The 16,610-nt window shown below is 38.4% G+C and overlaps 1 protein-coding gene across 7 annotated transcripts in view; it reads left to right on the top strand.

Annotated features, from left to right (window-relative positions):
* The window catches only part of DNAH8 (dynein axonemal heavy chain 8), a 346,427-nt gene that overhangs the window by 52,199 nt on the left and 277,618 nt on the right, over positions 1 to 16,610 (top strand). For all 7 annotated transcript variants that reach the window (XM_054254946.2, XM_054254948.2, XM_054254949.2 and 4 more), the window contains 3 exons: positions 869 to 970; positions 10,074 to 10,220; positions 15,521 to 15,718. In XM_054254946.2, coding sequence (XP_054110921.2) covers positions 869 to 970; positions 10,074 to 10,220; positions 15,521 to 15,718 — 447 coding nt within the window. The remainder of the gene's footprint in view (positions 1 to 868; positions 971 to 10,073; positions 10,221 to 15,520; positions 15,719 to 16,610) is intronic.

The raw sequence follows: 16,610 nt of genomic DNA on the forward strand, positions 1-16,610 counted from the left end.
TTTCTCTTTATTCGTGGAAAACATTCCTCTTTTGCCTTGGATTATTCTTAGCTCACTGATATGGTTTGGGTATTTGTCCCCTTCCAAATCTCATGTTGAAATGTGATACTCAGTGTTGGAGGTGGGGGCTGGCAGGAAGTGTCTGGGTTATGAGGGTGGATCCCTCATGAATGGTTTGGTGCCTTCCTTGTGGTAATGAGTTCACATGACAGCTGATTGTTTAAAAGATCCTGGCATCTGTCTTTTGCTTGCTTTCATAGGAGTTCCCACTTTGCCTTCAACCATGACTGTAAGCTTCCTGGGGTTGTCATCAGAAGCAGATGCTGGCTCTATGCTTCATGTACAGCCTACAGAGCTGTGAGCCAAATAAACCTCTTTTCTTTGTAAATTACCCATTCTCAGGTATTCCTTGACAGTAACGTAAATGGACTAACTCACCTACTCATTCAATTTATTCTCTTCCCTTGAATCTAACTTCCATTTCTTTTAATTTTTTCTTCCATCTTTACCCTTTTCTGGCACACTCATTGGCTCTTCATTTTTGTACCAATTGATGGTCAGTTCATCAAAAGAACTTCTTTTAAAATATTGACAATGAAAATTCCGATTTCCAAATTCTCTAGTTATTTTTTAATTTTAATTTTATTTTTATTATTTTTAAAGTTAGAGTCTCATTCTGTTTCCCAGGCTGGCCTTGAACTCCTGGGCTCAAGTGATCTTCCCACCTCCTGGGATTATAGGCATGAGCCACTGCACTTGGCCCATAAGTTTATTCTTTATCATATTTTTATGCTTGTGGTTTGAAATTTTTATGTAAATGTTATTTCCCTTTTTACATATAATTATTTTGTACCTATATTTATTTTAGGTAACTAATCAGATGGTGACAGCATGTAAAGCATATATTACTGATGGAGGATTAAATCATATATGGGATCAGGAAACACCAGTTGTGCTCAAGAAAATTCAGGTTTGTAGAAGTACCTTTATTTTCATAAACTAAATCTTTTCCCATCCTGCCCAATTTGACTTTGTTTATTCACAAAATACATTAACTGAAAAACTTCCTACTGAGTAGTGTTGAGAATAGAAAAAGAATGCAATTCTTATTATCTATTTCTTTTTATATTTAGTGCTTCTTTTAGGGTATAATTTAATTCTGATGAAGATTCTACATGGCTGCCTGCGTTAGATTCCTGTATGCCATTTCATATGCTCTGGCCCTTCCATCTCATTCCAGCCCCTGTTATAATTAAATTTTGTTTTGCCTTTTTCTGCATTGGTTAGGATTCCCATGTATCCTTAAATAGACACGGTGGTAGTTGGCATCCTAATTTTGATCCTGGTTTAGAAGACAACATTTCTAACATTTCCCCCGTTTAGTTGGATGCTTTTGTAAGTTTTAAATATATCTTTGATCAGATTAGTTTAGTACCAAGAGATATATTTTTTTTTCTTTTTTTTTGAGTTGGAGTTTTGCTCTTGTTAACCAGGCTGGAGTGCAATGGTGCGATCTCGGCTCACCGCAACCTCCGCCCCCTGGGTTCAGGCAATTCTCCTGCCTCAGCCTCCCGAGTAGCTGGGATTACAGGCATGCGCCACCATGCCCAGCTAATTTTTTTGTAATTTTTAGTAGAGACGGGGTTTCACCATGTTGACCAAAATGGTCTCGATCTCTTGACCTCGTGATCCACCCACCTCGGCCTCCCAAAGTGCTGGGATTACAGGCTTGAGCCACTGCGCCCAGCCCAAGAGATATTTTTTTAAGTTATGAATGGGTTTTGAAAAATTTTCTTCTGCATATATTTATTGAGATGCTTATAGAATTTTGCTCTTCAGTCTGTTAATGTGATAGATGACATTTTTAGACTTTCTAAAAGTGTCTTAACGTTTCTGGGATAAACTCAACTTGGTCATGGTGTAATTATCTTTTCTGAAAAACCCTCCAGTTCGGTTTGCTACAGTTTTGTTTAGGATTTTGGAAACAGTATTGGTAGGGAGAGAGTGTGTAATTTTTCTTACTCATACTGACCTTGTCTGTGTTTTATGGCATCAATGTCTCAGAATGAATGGAGGGTGGGGGGAAGTATTCCTCCTTTTTCTATTTTGTGAAAAAGTTTGTATAAAATTAAAGTGACCTGTTTTTTGAAAGTTTGAGAGAAATGGCCACAGTAAGAAGGCTCCATCTGGAAGTGGTTATTCATCATCCCTGTGTGCAGGCTCCTTGGTCTTCGTAGAGCGAAGGTATGTGGCTTCAACAGGGAGGTCACATTTGAAAATTCACCCAGTGTCCTCTATCCAGGGTGGGAACCACTATTCCTGCAGGCCTGGTGCTGACCACTATCCTGGGGCAGGGCACTGACCTTGCTCTGACCTCTGAACTGGAGGATAAGCAGAGGAAGAACTGCAGTTAGTGTTTCTCATGTTGAAAACAGTTGATCACAAGGACTGGAAGAACCAGGATCATTATGCAGTTCTTGGACTTAGCCATGTAAGATACAAAGCTGCACAGAGACAGATTGAACCAGCTCATAAAGCAGTGGTTTTAAAACATCATGGAAAGCAGCCAGTGAACCAATATAAGAAAGGGATAACGACTACTTCACTTGCATCACGAAAATTACAAAATGTATGACTCAGTCAAAAGAGGAGCGTTTAACAGTGTAGATCATACATTTGGTAACTCAGTTCCTTCTAAAAGTGAAGCAAGGGATAATTTCTTTGAAGTGTTTTTCCCACTATTCAAAAATAATTACAGATGGTCAAAAAAAAAGTTTCTAAACCTGGTGATATGAAATAAATTCTAATATAATTTTTATGCTTGGACAGTTTTTTAAATTTAAATATGGAAGAAAAACAGAACATTGTGACAATAGAGGGATTGAAAAGGAGAACAGAGCAACAAGAGCACAGAGAAAGAAAGAAGAAATGAATTGAAAAGAACATTGGTCGATAATCATGCACATAGCTGTGATACAAGGATAAAAAATTCAAAGAAAAAGCCAAGGCCGGGCGCATGCCTGTGATTCTGGCCCTTTGGGAGGCTAAGGCGAGTGGATCGCTTGAGCCCAGGAGCTTGAGACCAGCATGGGCAACATGATGAAACCTGTTGGTGTGCACCTGTAGTCCCAGTGACTTGGGAGGCTGAGCTGGGAGAATTGTTTGAGCCTGGGAGGCTGAGGTTGCAGTGAGGTGAGCCGTGATCACACCACTGTACTCCAGCTTGGGTGACAGAGCAAGACTGTCTCAACATAAAAAAAAGAGAAAGCCAAGAAAGGAGCAAGATGGAAGAAGCAAGAGGCTGAAGGAAAACAAAGGCAAGCTGAATTAGAAGCTGCCTGAATAGCTAAGGAGAAAGAAGAGGAAATTAAATAGCAAGCATTGCTGGCAAAGAAGGGAAAAAGATATCCAGAAAAGAATCATTAAAAGGAAAAGACAAACCTTCAAAATTCAAGGAAGACCTGAGATCGCTTTTTCTGACGCTAAGCGGAGCAGCTTAAAAAGGTGGAAGAAGTGGAAAAACTTTGTGATAGGTTCGAACTAGCAAGTTTACAGCATGTGAGCGAAATACCTCATCTACAAAACTCTAGGAATGACTGCTCTGGTAAAAAGGGAAGAAATAAATGGGCCAATTAGAACAGAGAAAGAGGAAGAAGTGGGGGAGGCTTGTATGTAACAAGCATCTAAGAATGCAGAGGACTCAACTGCCAAAGGTGGAAATGGCAGTAAAAATTGGTCAGAAGAGGATTGCTCTGCAGTTACTAATTAAAGCCATAAGCCCCTTTTCTGCTTGAACACATTCAGTATGGGAAGTTATTACTAATTACGTGGGCATACATTCTTTTTTTGGAGTCAAGAGAACTTACTGGCAAAGAAAATTGAGCTTCCAAGAACTTGACCCTCATAAAAAAAGAATGACAAAAAGCTTGTGGATAATTTTTAAAAGAACATGGAGTAGTCCTTCAAGTACAAGAAGTAGGTCTCCTTCAAATGCACCTGAAACATGAGGAAAAATAGTGCTTGGCAGGACGAAAGGGGAGCTCGAGAAATGATATAAGGAAGTTGTTGAGATGGTAAAGGCAATGAAATGCCCAGGAGTAACTGCTGAATGCAAATGGAGCTGAGAAATGATTTACTGACCATCTTCGTTGTGTGTGCACTTAAAAAATAAAACTGACAGTTGGAGATGCTGCTACCTTTATAAATGCCTCCTGGCCATTTGTATGTTTTCTTTTGAGAAATGTCTTTTCAGTTCCTTTGCCCATTTAAAAATAATTTTTTTTTGAGATGGAGTCTGGCTCTGTTGTCTAGGCTGGAGTGCAGTGGTGCAATCTTGGCTCACTGCAACCTCCACCTCTCAGGTTCAAGCAATTCTCCTGTCTCAGCCATCTGAGTAGCTGGGATTACAGACGTCTGCCATCACACTCAGCTAATTTTTGTATTTTTATTAGAGACAGGGTTTCACCATATTGGCCAGGCTGGTCTTGAACTCCTGACCTCAAGAGATCCTCTCACCTCGGCCTCCCAAAGTTCTGGTATTACAGGCGTGAGCCACTGTGCTCGGCTTCCCTTGCCCATTTTAAAATCAGGTTATTTATTTTCTTTCTATTGAGTTGTTTGAGTTCCTTACATATTTTGAGGATAAACCTCTTACTAGATATATGGTTTGCAAATACTGTCTTCCAATCTATAGGTTGTCTCTTCACTCTGTTTTCTAGGTAGAATCTTTTTAGTTTGATACAATCCCATTTGTTATTTATGCTTTTGTTGCCTATACTTTTAAGGTTACATTCACAAAAATTATTGCCAAGTAGATTTTCCCTGACATTGTCTTCTAGTAATTTTACAGTTTCAGGTCTTATCTTTACATTTTTAATCCACTTTAAGTTGACTTTTGCATGCCATGTGAAATGAGGGTCCAATTTTATTCTTTTGCATGTGGATATCTGGTTTTCCCAAGACCATTATTGAAGAGACTCCCCTTTCCTCATTGTGTGTTCTTGGCACTTTTGTCAAAGACAAATTGACCATAATGCATGGATTTATATCTGGGTTCTCTATTCTGTTTCATTGGTCTATGTATCTGTTTTTAACGTCAGTACCATACTGTTTTGATTACTATAGCTTTGTAGTGTATCAAAATGTACTACAGTATAAAATCAAGCAGTGTGATGCCTCTAGCTTTGCAAATTTAAAACCACAATGAAGTATCAGCTCACACCTGTTAGAATGCCTACTACAAAAAAAAAAGACAAATTATAACAAGTATTCGTAGTCAGGATGTGCATGCTCTTGGTCAGAATGTAAATTAGTGTAGTCATTATGAAACATAGTATAGAGTATCCCCCCAAAATTAAAAATAGAAAAATTAAAATGAAAAAACCCATATGATCTAGCAATCTCATTTCTGGGTAAATATTTAAAGAAAACAATATAACTATCTCAAAGAGATACCTACATTCTCACATTCATTGCAGCATTATTCACAATAGCCAGGATATGGAAACAAACTAAGAGCCTGTTGACACATGAATGGATAAAGAAAATGTGGTATACAGGGTATGTATGTGTATATGTATGTGTTTGTATGTGTGTGTATGGATACATATATAATGGAATATTATTCAGTTCAGTCTTTACAAAGAAAGAATTATTGTCATTTTTGACAACGTGGCTGGTCCTTTACTTCATTATAATGTGAAATAAGCCAGAAACAGAAAGCCAAATAATTCATTTTTAAACTTACATGTGGAATCTAAAAAAGTCAAATTCTTAGAAGCAGAGAGTAGAATGATGGTTACCAGGGCTGGAGAGGGATGGCACAATGATGAGATGTTGGTGAAGGAGTACAAATTTTCAGTTAGGTAGGATAAATAAATTCTGGAGATCTAGTGCGCTGTATGGTAACTATAATTCACAATACTGTTTTGTTTTTGGTTTTTGAGACAAGGTCTGCCTCTATTTCCCAGGCTGGAGTGCAGTGATGCCATCTCAGCTCAATGCAACCTTCACCTCCTGGGCTCAAGCCATCCTCCCACCTCTGCCTCCCTAGTAGCTGGGACTACAGGCATGCACCATGTATTGTATACTTGACATTTGCTAAGATAGTAGATCTTAAGTGGTCTCATAGTCTCCACCCCACAAAGTAACTATGTGAGCTGAGGATATGCTAGTTAGCTTGATTTTGGTAAATATTTCACAATGTATACATCTTTCAAAACATCATGTTATGTATCTTAAATATATGCCATTTTTTTTTGTTGATTATACCTTAATAAAGCTGGAAAAAAATAAACTGGAAATACTGAACAGAAAGCAAATCTGAGAACTCATCTGCTATTCATCTAGGGTAGATGTGTTCTTTGTGAGAAGATTTTTAATTTCCTGCTTCTCTTTTTTATAATTAAACATTTTAAATTATGATAAAAATAGCATAAAATTTACCATTTAAACCATACAGTTCAGTGGCATTAAATGTATTCACATTGTTTTGGAACCATCACTGCTGTTCATTTTAGAACTTTTTCATCATTCTAAAGTGAAACTCTGCAGCCATTAAATAATTCCCCAAACTCAGGCAGGGTAGGATGGCTCACGCCTGTAATCCCAACACTTTGGAAGGCTGAGGTGGGCGGGATCACCTGAGGTTAGAGTTCAAGACCAGCCTGGGCAACATGGTGAAATCCTGTCTTTACTAAAAATACAAATGTTAGCTGGGTGTGGTGGTGGGCGCCTGTAGTCTCAGCTACTCAGGAGGCTACCCAAGAATTGCCTACCCTGCCTGCCTACTCAAGAGGCAGGAGAATCGCTTGAACCTGGGAGGCAGAGGTTGCAGTGAGCTGAGATTACATCATTGCACTCCAGCCTGGACGACAAAGAGCAAAACTCTCTCAGAAAAAAAAAAAAATTCCTCAAACTCTGTCCCAGCCCCTAGTAACTTGTATTGATTGTCTTTATGAATTTGCCTAAGTACCTCATATAAGTGGAATTAAACAATATTTCTTCTTTTTTTTGTCTGGTTTATTTCACTTAGCATAATATTTTCATCTATGTTGTAGCATGTATCAGAATTTCATTCCCTTTCATGGCTGAGTAATATTCCATCGTTTGTATAGCCCATATATTTTATCCATTCCTCTGCTGATGCACATTTGGTTTGTTACTACCTTTTGGCTATTGTGAATAATGTGGCTATGAACACTGGTGGGTAAGTATCTGTTTGAGTCCCTGCTTTCAGTTCTGCTGGGTATATATCTAGAAGAGAAACTGTTGGGTCCTATGGTAATTCTATGTTTAACTTTTTGAGTTCCTGCCAAACAGTTTACCACAGTGGCTGTACCATTTTACATTCCTTCGTTTCCTTGCCAAAGCTTTTTATTTTCTATTATTTTGATGAGCCATCCTAATGTGTATGGAGTGAAGTGATGTCTCATTGTTGTTTTGATTTGCATTTCTTTAGTGGCTAGTGATGGCTGAGCATCTTTTTATATGCTTATTGGCCCTTTGTACATCTTTGGAGAAATATTTACTCAGCTCCTTTATCCATTTTTGAATTGTTTTTTTTTTTGTTATTAAGTTGTAGGATTTCTTTATATATTCTGGATATTAATTACTTATATATATGCTTTGCAATATACTATTGTTTATTTATTGATTTTGCTTGTTTGTTTGAGACAAAAGTCTCACTCTGTCACCCAGGCTCTAGTGCAGTAGCATGATCAAGCTCACTGCATGCTTGACCTCCTGGGCTCAAGGGATCCTCCTACCTATGACTCCTAAGTAGCTGGGACCATGGGTGCATGCCACCACACCCAGGTAATTTTTGTATTTTTGTGGAGACAAGGTTTTGCTATGTTGCTCAGGTGGTCTTGAACTACTGAGCTTCAACAATCATTCTTCCTTGACCTCCCAAAGTGTTGGGATTAGTCATAAGCCACCACACCCCGCCTGTTTATTTAAAAAAACTATTTGACTATACTTTCTATTTCTTCTTGGGTTAGTTTTTGTAAGTTGATATTCTTGGGGAATTTCCCCAATTATTCTAAAATTTGTAATTTATTGACTAAATATTCATAATGTTCTCTTACTAATCTTTGTCTTACTATATATAACATGTCCCCTTATTTCCTAATATTATTTATCTTCTTTCTGTTTTCCTACTCATTCTTGCTCCCCTCTTTCCCAGAGTCAAAACAATTTGTTTTGAATGGGTTTCTCATTTCTGTTGTTTTTATTATTACTTGCAGGATTCCATGTTTCCCTCTAGAGTTTCTCTTAAGTTATTTTTGGAAATAGGAGTCAGAAATTACCCCAAATTTGCCAGTTGTCAGGAACTATCGCTGTACATAGAATTTAGCAATGTAGTCTCATTATTCTTTTAAGATCCTCAAGATTGCTCTCCATGTACTGACTAAATTAGAAATGGAAGCTTGGTTTTCTGAATTCCAGTTCAATGCTTTGATTACATCTGAAATGTTTTCAGAAAACTTTCAATGTATACTTTTTAGGAATAGTTTTTAGATGAGTTGGAAGAAACAATAAGAATTATTTTTCAGAATCTTATCTGAGAACAACTGTGATTCAGAACCAACTCATTTTTGTTGAATGAGTGAAAAATAATCAGGGCCCACAACACTAGCAATGATAATTGTTTTGGAGATTGTGATGGAGGGAATGAGACCAGTTATTCTCAAATCTGAATATTTATAGGAATTACAATAGGAGAACTAGTTAAATACATAGTTTTCTGGGTCCCACTTGCAGAAATTCTGATTTAGTGGCTGTGGTGGGCAGAATGATGGCCCCCAAAGATGTCTGTGTGCTTATCCTCAGAACCTATCCATAGGTTACATATGGCAAGGGGTAATTAAGGTTGCAGATGGAATGTAAGTACTGATCAGCTGATAGGGAATTACGCAAGTGAGCCCAATGTTTAAGGCTCCTTATATGGGCAAGAGAGATGGAGAAAAGTCAGAACAAGAGAAATGGTACTATGATAACGATTTGACTGGCTATTGATTGATGGTTTCAAAAAAGTTTAACATTAAAAAAAAGTGTTTAGGAAATACTAGCTTGACATGACAGTTAATTCCTACTGTACCCAGCAACCATATTCTCCTTTTTTATTTCTATTACATTCACAAACCAGACCAGTATATCTGTAGTCAAATATTTGGATTTCAGCAATGTACTTATCAAAGACTTCATGATCTTCTTTTGGCAAAATGATTGTCAGATGATAGCTCTGTATGACAGAAACTTCATATTCTATATTCCTGTGCATAAAGAATGCTGATTCAAAGATGGATGCAAACTGAATAGAGGTGTCTCGATAGATTATTTCTGGACCTCTTGGGAGTTCTAATTAGACATGAAAATGTAAAAACAAATAGTAGTCCAAGTGTGATGGGATCACACCTGTAATCCCAGCACTTTGGGAGGCCAAGGCAGGCAGATCACAAGGTCAGGAGATCAAGACCATCCTGCCCAACGTGGTGAAATTCTGTCTCTACTAAAAATACAGAAAATTAGGTGAGCGTGGCAGTGTATGTCTGTAGTCCCAGCTACTGGGGAGGCTGAGGAAGGAGAATCGCTTGAACACAGGAGGCGGAGGTTGCAATGAGCTGAGATCATGCTATGGCACTCCAGCCTGGGTGACAGACCAAGACTCCATCTCAAAAAAACAAAGCCAAGCCAAGCAAAGCAAGGCAGGGCAGGGCACGGCAGGGCAGGACAGGGCAGGGCAGGGCAAGGCAGGGCAAGGTAGGGCAAGGCAGGGTAAGGCAAGGCAAGGCAAGGTAAGGCAAAAGGTAAGGCAAGGCAAGGCAAGGCAAAGCAAAGCAAAACAAAACAGTGTATGGCATGCTTTGATGTAGAATAAGATTTAAAGGAAAACAGAGAGGATGAAGAAAAGTGAGGTTGAAATGAGGATGAAAATACATTATAAATTTTAAAAAAAGCTATACAGATTTTCACAGTTTGATCAGTTCTGTGTAAGGGTAGAGTTTTTGAATTTTCAATTCCTGAACAAATGTCTCACTTTCTTTTCCCTGCTTCTTTTACTTTTCTCATAGGACTGCATTTTTCTGTTTAAAGAATATCAGACATCTTTTCACAAAACAAGGAGACAGATTTTAGACTCCTCAGGGGAAAAATCTTTTGAAGTTTCAGAAATGTATATATTTGGAAAATTTGAAGCTTTTTGTAAAAGACTGGAGAAGGTAAGCATTATGCAGTCATAGTACCCTACTCCACACCACACCTTTTTGGTGTTTTTGTACTTTATGCAGTGCCACTGAGAATTATTGTTCCTGATCTCTTGTCTCACTATTGTTATGAGTCATACAATATTACTTTCAGATCACTGCATTTTATTATAACTAATTTTTTTCATTCCCAGTTACTGCCTTCTGCCAGTAACACAAAAGGTATGGCCAACTTTCACATCTCTCAAGACCTCAATTTACCTCTACCTATGGAACTTGAACTTAAAAGGCTCTGCTCTTAACCATTATATTAGGCGAGGAAAAGTATGAGATGAAATACCTGCAATGCCTGGTGGAGCTCAGTAGTTGTGGAATATCTGGATGTATAAGCACATCCTCTTTCTGAGCCAGTGTATGGGGTGTATACATAAATATTGTGTGGGTGACAGCTTTGCTGGACAAACGTGGGTTTGATTCCTTTATTAGGACTGGTTGGGAAGGAGTGATATTTTTCTGGGGATATAGGCCCAGCCCATACCAGAGACTTCTTGGAGTCATCCTTTGATAAGTCTATAAAGATATCATCTAGGTATTCCTCCCCCAGCTTCACCAGTTCCTTGGATCCTGCTAGTATTTAGAATCTTGTTCATCATTTGTTGAAAAGTAGTGCAGGACATTACACAGGTTGAAGAGAATTTCCTAGACATGTTTGGAAATGCTCTATTTTTATTAGTAACTTTCTGGTCCAGCCAGGACAGGAAAAGTATGGGTAATGAAGAGAACCAAGTTGCTGACTGCGGTCCTTCATACTTACTTCTTTGATGCTGCTTTTTTTTTTTGAAATTTGTTTCTTTAACAGCTTTATCAAGACATAATCCACATACTATACTATTTACCCACTTAAAGTGTACAAGTCAGTATTTCCTAGTATATTCACAGGGCTGTTCAATCATTACCACAATCTAATTTTAGAACATTTTCATTCCCACTAAAAGAAACCCTACGCCCATTAGCAGTCATACCCCATTCTCTCCTCCCCCGTTTTAAGCAACCACTGATCTACTTTATGTCTCTATAGATTTGCTTATTCTGGACACTTTATATAAATGGAATCATACAATATGTGGTCTTTTGTGGCTACTTTCACTTAGCATAATGTTTTCAAAGCTCATCTATGTGACACCATTTTTCAGAACTTCATTCCATTCATCATTGAATAATATTCCATTGCATGGATACTATCACAGTTTAGTTTTCTACTCATCAGTTGATGGACATTAGGATTATTTCCACTTTTTGCCTATTATGAATAATGTTGCTATAAACATTTGTGTACAAGAGTTTGTGTGAACGTATGTTGTCATGTCTCTTGAGTATATAAGCAGCAGAATTGCTAGGTCATATGGCAACTCCATGTTTAACTTTTTGATGATAACCCTATTTATCAAAGTAGCTGCATCATTTTACATTCTAACCAGCAGAATATGAGGTTTATGATTTCTTCACGTCCTTGCCAACACTTGTTATTACCTGTCGTTTTGAATTTAGTCATACTGCTGGGTGTGAAGTGGTATCTTGCTAAGGTTTTGATTTGCATTTCCCTGATGGCTAATGATGTGGAGCATCTTTTCATGTGCTATTGCCCATTTGTATATCTTCTTTGAAAAAACACCTATTCAAATTCTTTGTATATATTTAACTGAGTTATCTGTCTTTTTGTTGTTGAGTTGTAGGAGTTCTTTATATATTCTGCATATAACTTACTTATCAGATATATGATTTACAAGTATTTTTTCTTATTTTTGGGTTATCTTTTCAGTTTCTTGATGGTGTCCTTTGAAGTACAATAGTTTTAAATTTTAATGAAGTTCAATTTATCATATTTTTATTTAGTTTTCCTGTGTTTCTGATGTCATATCTAAAAAACTGTTGTATGGGGCTGTTTTACAAGCAATAGATTTTTTTAACATTTTATTTTCATTTTTTAAATTAAAAAAATTGAGATGAGGTCTTGTTGTATTACTCAGGCTGGTGTGTAGTGGCATGATCATAGCTCACTGTAGCCTTGAACTCCTCAGCCCCCTGAGTAACTGGGACTACAGGCATGTACCACCAGGCCTAGCTAATTAAACTTTCTTTTTTTTTTCTGGAAGAGATGGGGTCTTGCTATGTTGATGAGCTGGTCTTGAACTCCTGGCCTCAAGCAATCCTCCTGCTTTGGCCTCAGAAAGTGCTGGAATTATAGGCATGAGCCACTGTGCTCAGCCAACAGGGTTTTTATTGTGGGGGGCAAATGTTTAATTAGATGGCTATTAGCAAGTCAAATAAATAAATAGGCCACATTGGTCAGGACAAAGATGCTTAATGTTCTGACTCCACTAGAGCATAGATCTGGAGGTGAGTCTCAGTTACCCTTATTTTCTAGGAGCCAGAACCCTTGCCAACTTGGGTGCCATTTTGAAATTGGTAGTTTCAGGACTAAACTTTAGTGAATACCTTGTTAGTGGTAAAGATCTTTGGGGGTGGGTCTAATGCTGAGTAGAACGGTCATCCATCTGTGAAACAGCAGCCCAGGAATTCCTCTGACGCTAGAGAAAGTGGACTGTAACGACCAGCTGCATTAGCTGCACCCACTCTGGTCTCTGGAGAAGCCCTGCCTCTGGTTTGAAGAATACACTTTAAGCCACAAGTGTTTGGCAACCAGAGCTAAGATAGCACCCCCTAGAGGCCTTACCTGAAATGCAGCCTGATTGCTAGGTTATCTCAACTCCTCTGTACTAAGAACCCCTTGACCTACTGGCATCTATTTCATTGGATAATTGGTGGGTATTTGTGTCCAGACACTCAAAGGTGGGGCTGTCAAACTTAACACTGAAGTGTGTCCAGGATTTTACATAATCCACAGTAGGTGGGTACTGAGCTGCCTAGTTGGGCTTCCTCTGATGAATGGGGTACAGAAGGGACCACTGTTTGACTACCCTTGTGAACTCTTACATAGATGAAGAGGAGAGCCAGAAGGGTGCACTACGTCAGAGCCTATTATGGAAAGCTGATATTCAAAGTTGGCATGACCAAGAGACAAAGTCAAAGGGCAGACAAGGCTGAGGTTGGGGTTGGAGAGCTAAGATTTCAGAGTTACACAGACATGTTGGGGTCCTTTGAGGAGTAAGTGAAGAAGGTTCTAGTGTGCCAGTGTTAGGATGCCTGAAACACACCTTTTTATGGCAGGTAGAGACTTGATGGTGCATTGAGTCCTCAAGAGCCAGAATTAAATGTGTGCAATAGTCTTTGCTTTTTCCTCTTCCTGCCATGTAAATTTTGGTGAATATTGGTGTTTCCAAGAGCCCTACCTTCGGTTTTGTTTTCTTCTTGTTCTGAACATTTGTGGGAGAGAAGAGAAAAGGTGGAGAGCTGTTATTGCTGGGGAGATTTGAGGATCTGGAGCAAATAGATGAGGTAGGGTCTTCACTTATAGTGAGGCTGAGATGAGGGATCACAGCAAGTCAAGAACTGGAAAGGGTAGAAGTTTAGTGAGCCGGAGGAGAGACAATAAATTGGTGGTAAACTGAGGGATTGAAAATTGATAGAGATGTTGAAAGATCCAGGGCCAGGACGAACTAGCAAGAGCATGGTCTTGGTTGATTACCACAACTGGCTTTATGTTGCTCTATGTGGTATGGGGGCAGAGGATACACTGGCTAAGTCTGAAGGGTAAGCATGGGACTGACCACCATGTCTGCCTCAGATGACCCCTCATCCAACCCATCAACAAAATAGAGGACGTGTTAGTGACAGGAATTTTGTCCTAGTCTCTGGTTGTTAGAGCCAGGTGGTAGAGTAATGAGTTAAGGGGTAAAGGAAACAGTCTTAGCAGGTTAGAATAACAGAGCAAGCCAGCAGTAGTTTGCTTTTGCTCTTAAAAGTAGGTGAGTGGAGCATGTGTTAGGAGGAGACCCAGATAGTTCCTGTGTTTATATAGAGCATGCTCAGCATGCTGTAAATCCCAGTGGCCTGTATTTCCTTCAGGTTTAGAGTGGCTTCTAGGATGATAATAGTTTTTGGAAGTATATGGAAATAGTGGAGTAAGAGCAACAGTTGCTTTCAAAGTAGTTCTTCTGGGTTGCCATACACAGGGATTGATGGGAATTCTGCTGGCTGTGTAGGTGGATCTGTAGTGTTGTCTTCATGACGGTGTGTGTGGTATTTGGAAGATTCTCTGAAAACATGTTTATTCCCTTTCTGGCCATTGGACAAAGGGGTCAGCACTGGAGAGCCCTGAGTATTGTTCTCTGGAGCAGAAGTGAAAATGGGGACTCACCGATGAAGATTAAGGAAGGAGTAGCCTGTGGACAGGAGTTTTTTATTTGTTTGTTTTGGTGAAGTAAGTGGTGTTAGGTTGCTGAAATAAAGTCCATTGTGAGGGTTTCCCAGGTCTCTTCAGGGATCAGGAATGATTGCTGCCATTATTCAGGCTTCTTGGTCTAGTCTTTTACCTGAACGCAGGTGTCAAAGAGGGAACACAAATGGATATATGCTAATGTTAGTTATCAGAACTATAGTGAGGGCCAAAAAGAATGGTAGAGCTGTTGAGTCCAGTAATCCAGTGAAATGATTTTCAGAAAATCCTCAAGAGACCACAGGATTAAGCTATTTCATCAAGTTCCCTGCTACCCTTAAAAGACAAGGTGATTAGACTGAAAAAGGTGATGAACTTCCTCTGGATACGATAGAACTTAGTCTAAGAGTAATAATGTCTTCTGTCTTAGTCTAAGAGTAATAATGACTGGTGACAGAGATTTGTCTTCTGTTTCATCTTCTCTGTTTGGTTTTAGCTAAATTATTCCAGGTCCTGTTTAATGGTTTGTGTTTTATATCAATGATTCATTAAGAACTTATTTCTTAGGAAGAAGTAAGTAGGAAGTTTCCTACTCTCTCATTTAAAAAGACAAAATAATATTTCTCTTTTTAAGATTACAGAAATGATAACTGTTGTGCAAACATATTCATCCTTGAGTAATTCTACATAGAAGGATTAGATATTATGGCAATAAAATTTATCTTAGTCTTCTAAGAGTAATAATGTCTTCTCTTAGTCTAAGAGTAATAATGTTTTAGTCTAAGAGTAATAATGACTGGTGACAGAGATTTGTCTTCTGTTTTATCTCCTCTGTTTGGTTTTAGCTAAATTATTCTAGGTTCTGTTTAATGGTTTGTGTTTTATATCAATGATTCATTAAGAACTTATTTCTTAGGAAGAATTAAGTAGGAAGTTTCCTACTCATTTAAAAAGACAAAATAACATTTTTATTTTTAAGATTACAGAAATGATAACTGTTGTGCAAACATATTCATCCTTGAGTAATTCTACCATAGAAGGAATAGATATTATGGCAATAAAATTCCGAAATATATACCAAGGGGTTAAGAAAAAGCAATATGACATTCTGGATCCAAGAAGGACAGAATTTGACACAGATTTCTTAGATTTCATGACAAAAATCAATGGTTTAGAGGTAAGTAATTATACCTACTTTTACTTAGTAAAACTGAAAAGTAGTCAGTAGTAAATATTCACATATAGTGTTTCTATATTTACTATTTAAGTGCCTCTTTCACATTGATCAAACATATTTGCAGTGTGAGTAACTTTTAAACTACTCCACGAAAGTTTTTTTTTTTTGAATGAATAATGAGGATATCCAATAAAAGACATCAGAGAATAACTAGAAGCCCAAAGGGCTTTTATAGGTGGGATTCTTTTTTTCTTTTAACTTCTTTCTTTTTTTTTTTGAGATGGAGTCTCACTCTGTTGCCCAGGCTGGAGTGGTGCAGTGGAATAATCTCGGCTCACTGCCACCTCCACCTCCCAAGTTCAAGTGATTCTCCTGCCTCAGCATCCCAAGTAGCTGGGATTACAGGTGCCCACCACCACGCCCGGCTGATTTTTGTATTTTAGTAGAGATGGGGTTTCACCACGTTGGCCAGGCTTGTTTTGAACTCCTAACCTCAGGTGATCCATCCACCTCAGCCTCCCAAAGTGCTGGGATTATAGGCTTGAGCCACTGAGCCGGCCTCATTTTAAATTTATATTAAAATTTATATTCGATTCTTGTTGTGCCAGGGAGCCAATATCATTTTTCCAGCTCAAGAGAGAATTTGTAAACGTTATTCTTTATCAAGAGTGAAGAGATTTGAGAACAGATTAGGAAGATGGGTCACTCTCCCTGTGGCTCTATGCTTTATGCTTGGATTCTCTCTGCAGTTATAGAGGGCAGCTCTAAAGAGACACTCAGATCCTGTGTGCCATAGATTAAGGAACACAAGAGGGATGGAGGGTCGTCAGAAAGCATGTCAGCTGAGACTGCAAGAAGTTTTTCTCTCACCTTTTGGGCTATATGACCTCAG

The sequence above is a fragment of the Callithrix jacchus genome, chromosome 4 (genome assembly GCF_049354715.1).
Source record: "Callithrix jacchus isolate 240 chromosome 4, calJac240_pri, whole genome shotgun sequence".
NCBI classification, from domain to species: domain Eukaryota; kingdom Metazoa; phylum Chordata; class Mammalia; order Primates; family Cebidae; genus Callithrix; species Callithrix jacchus.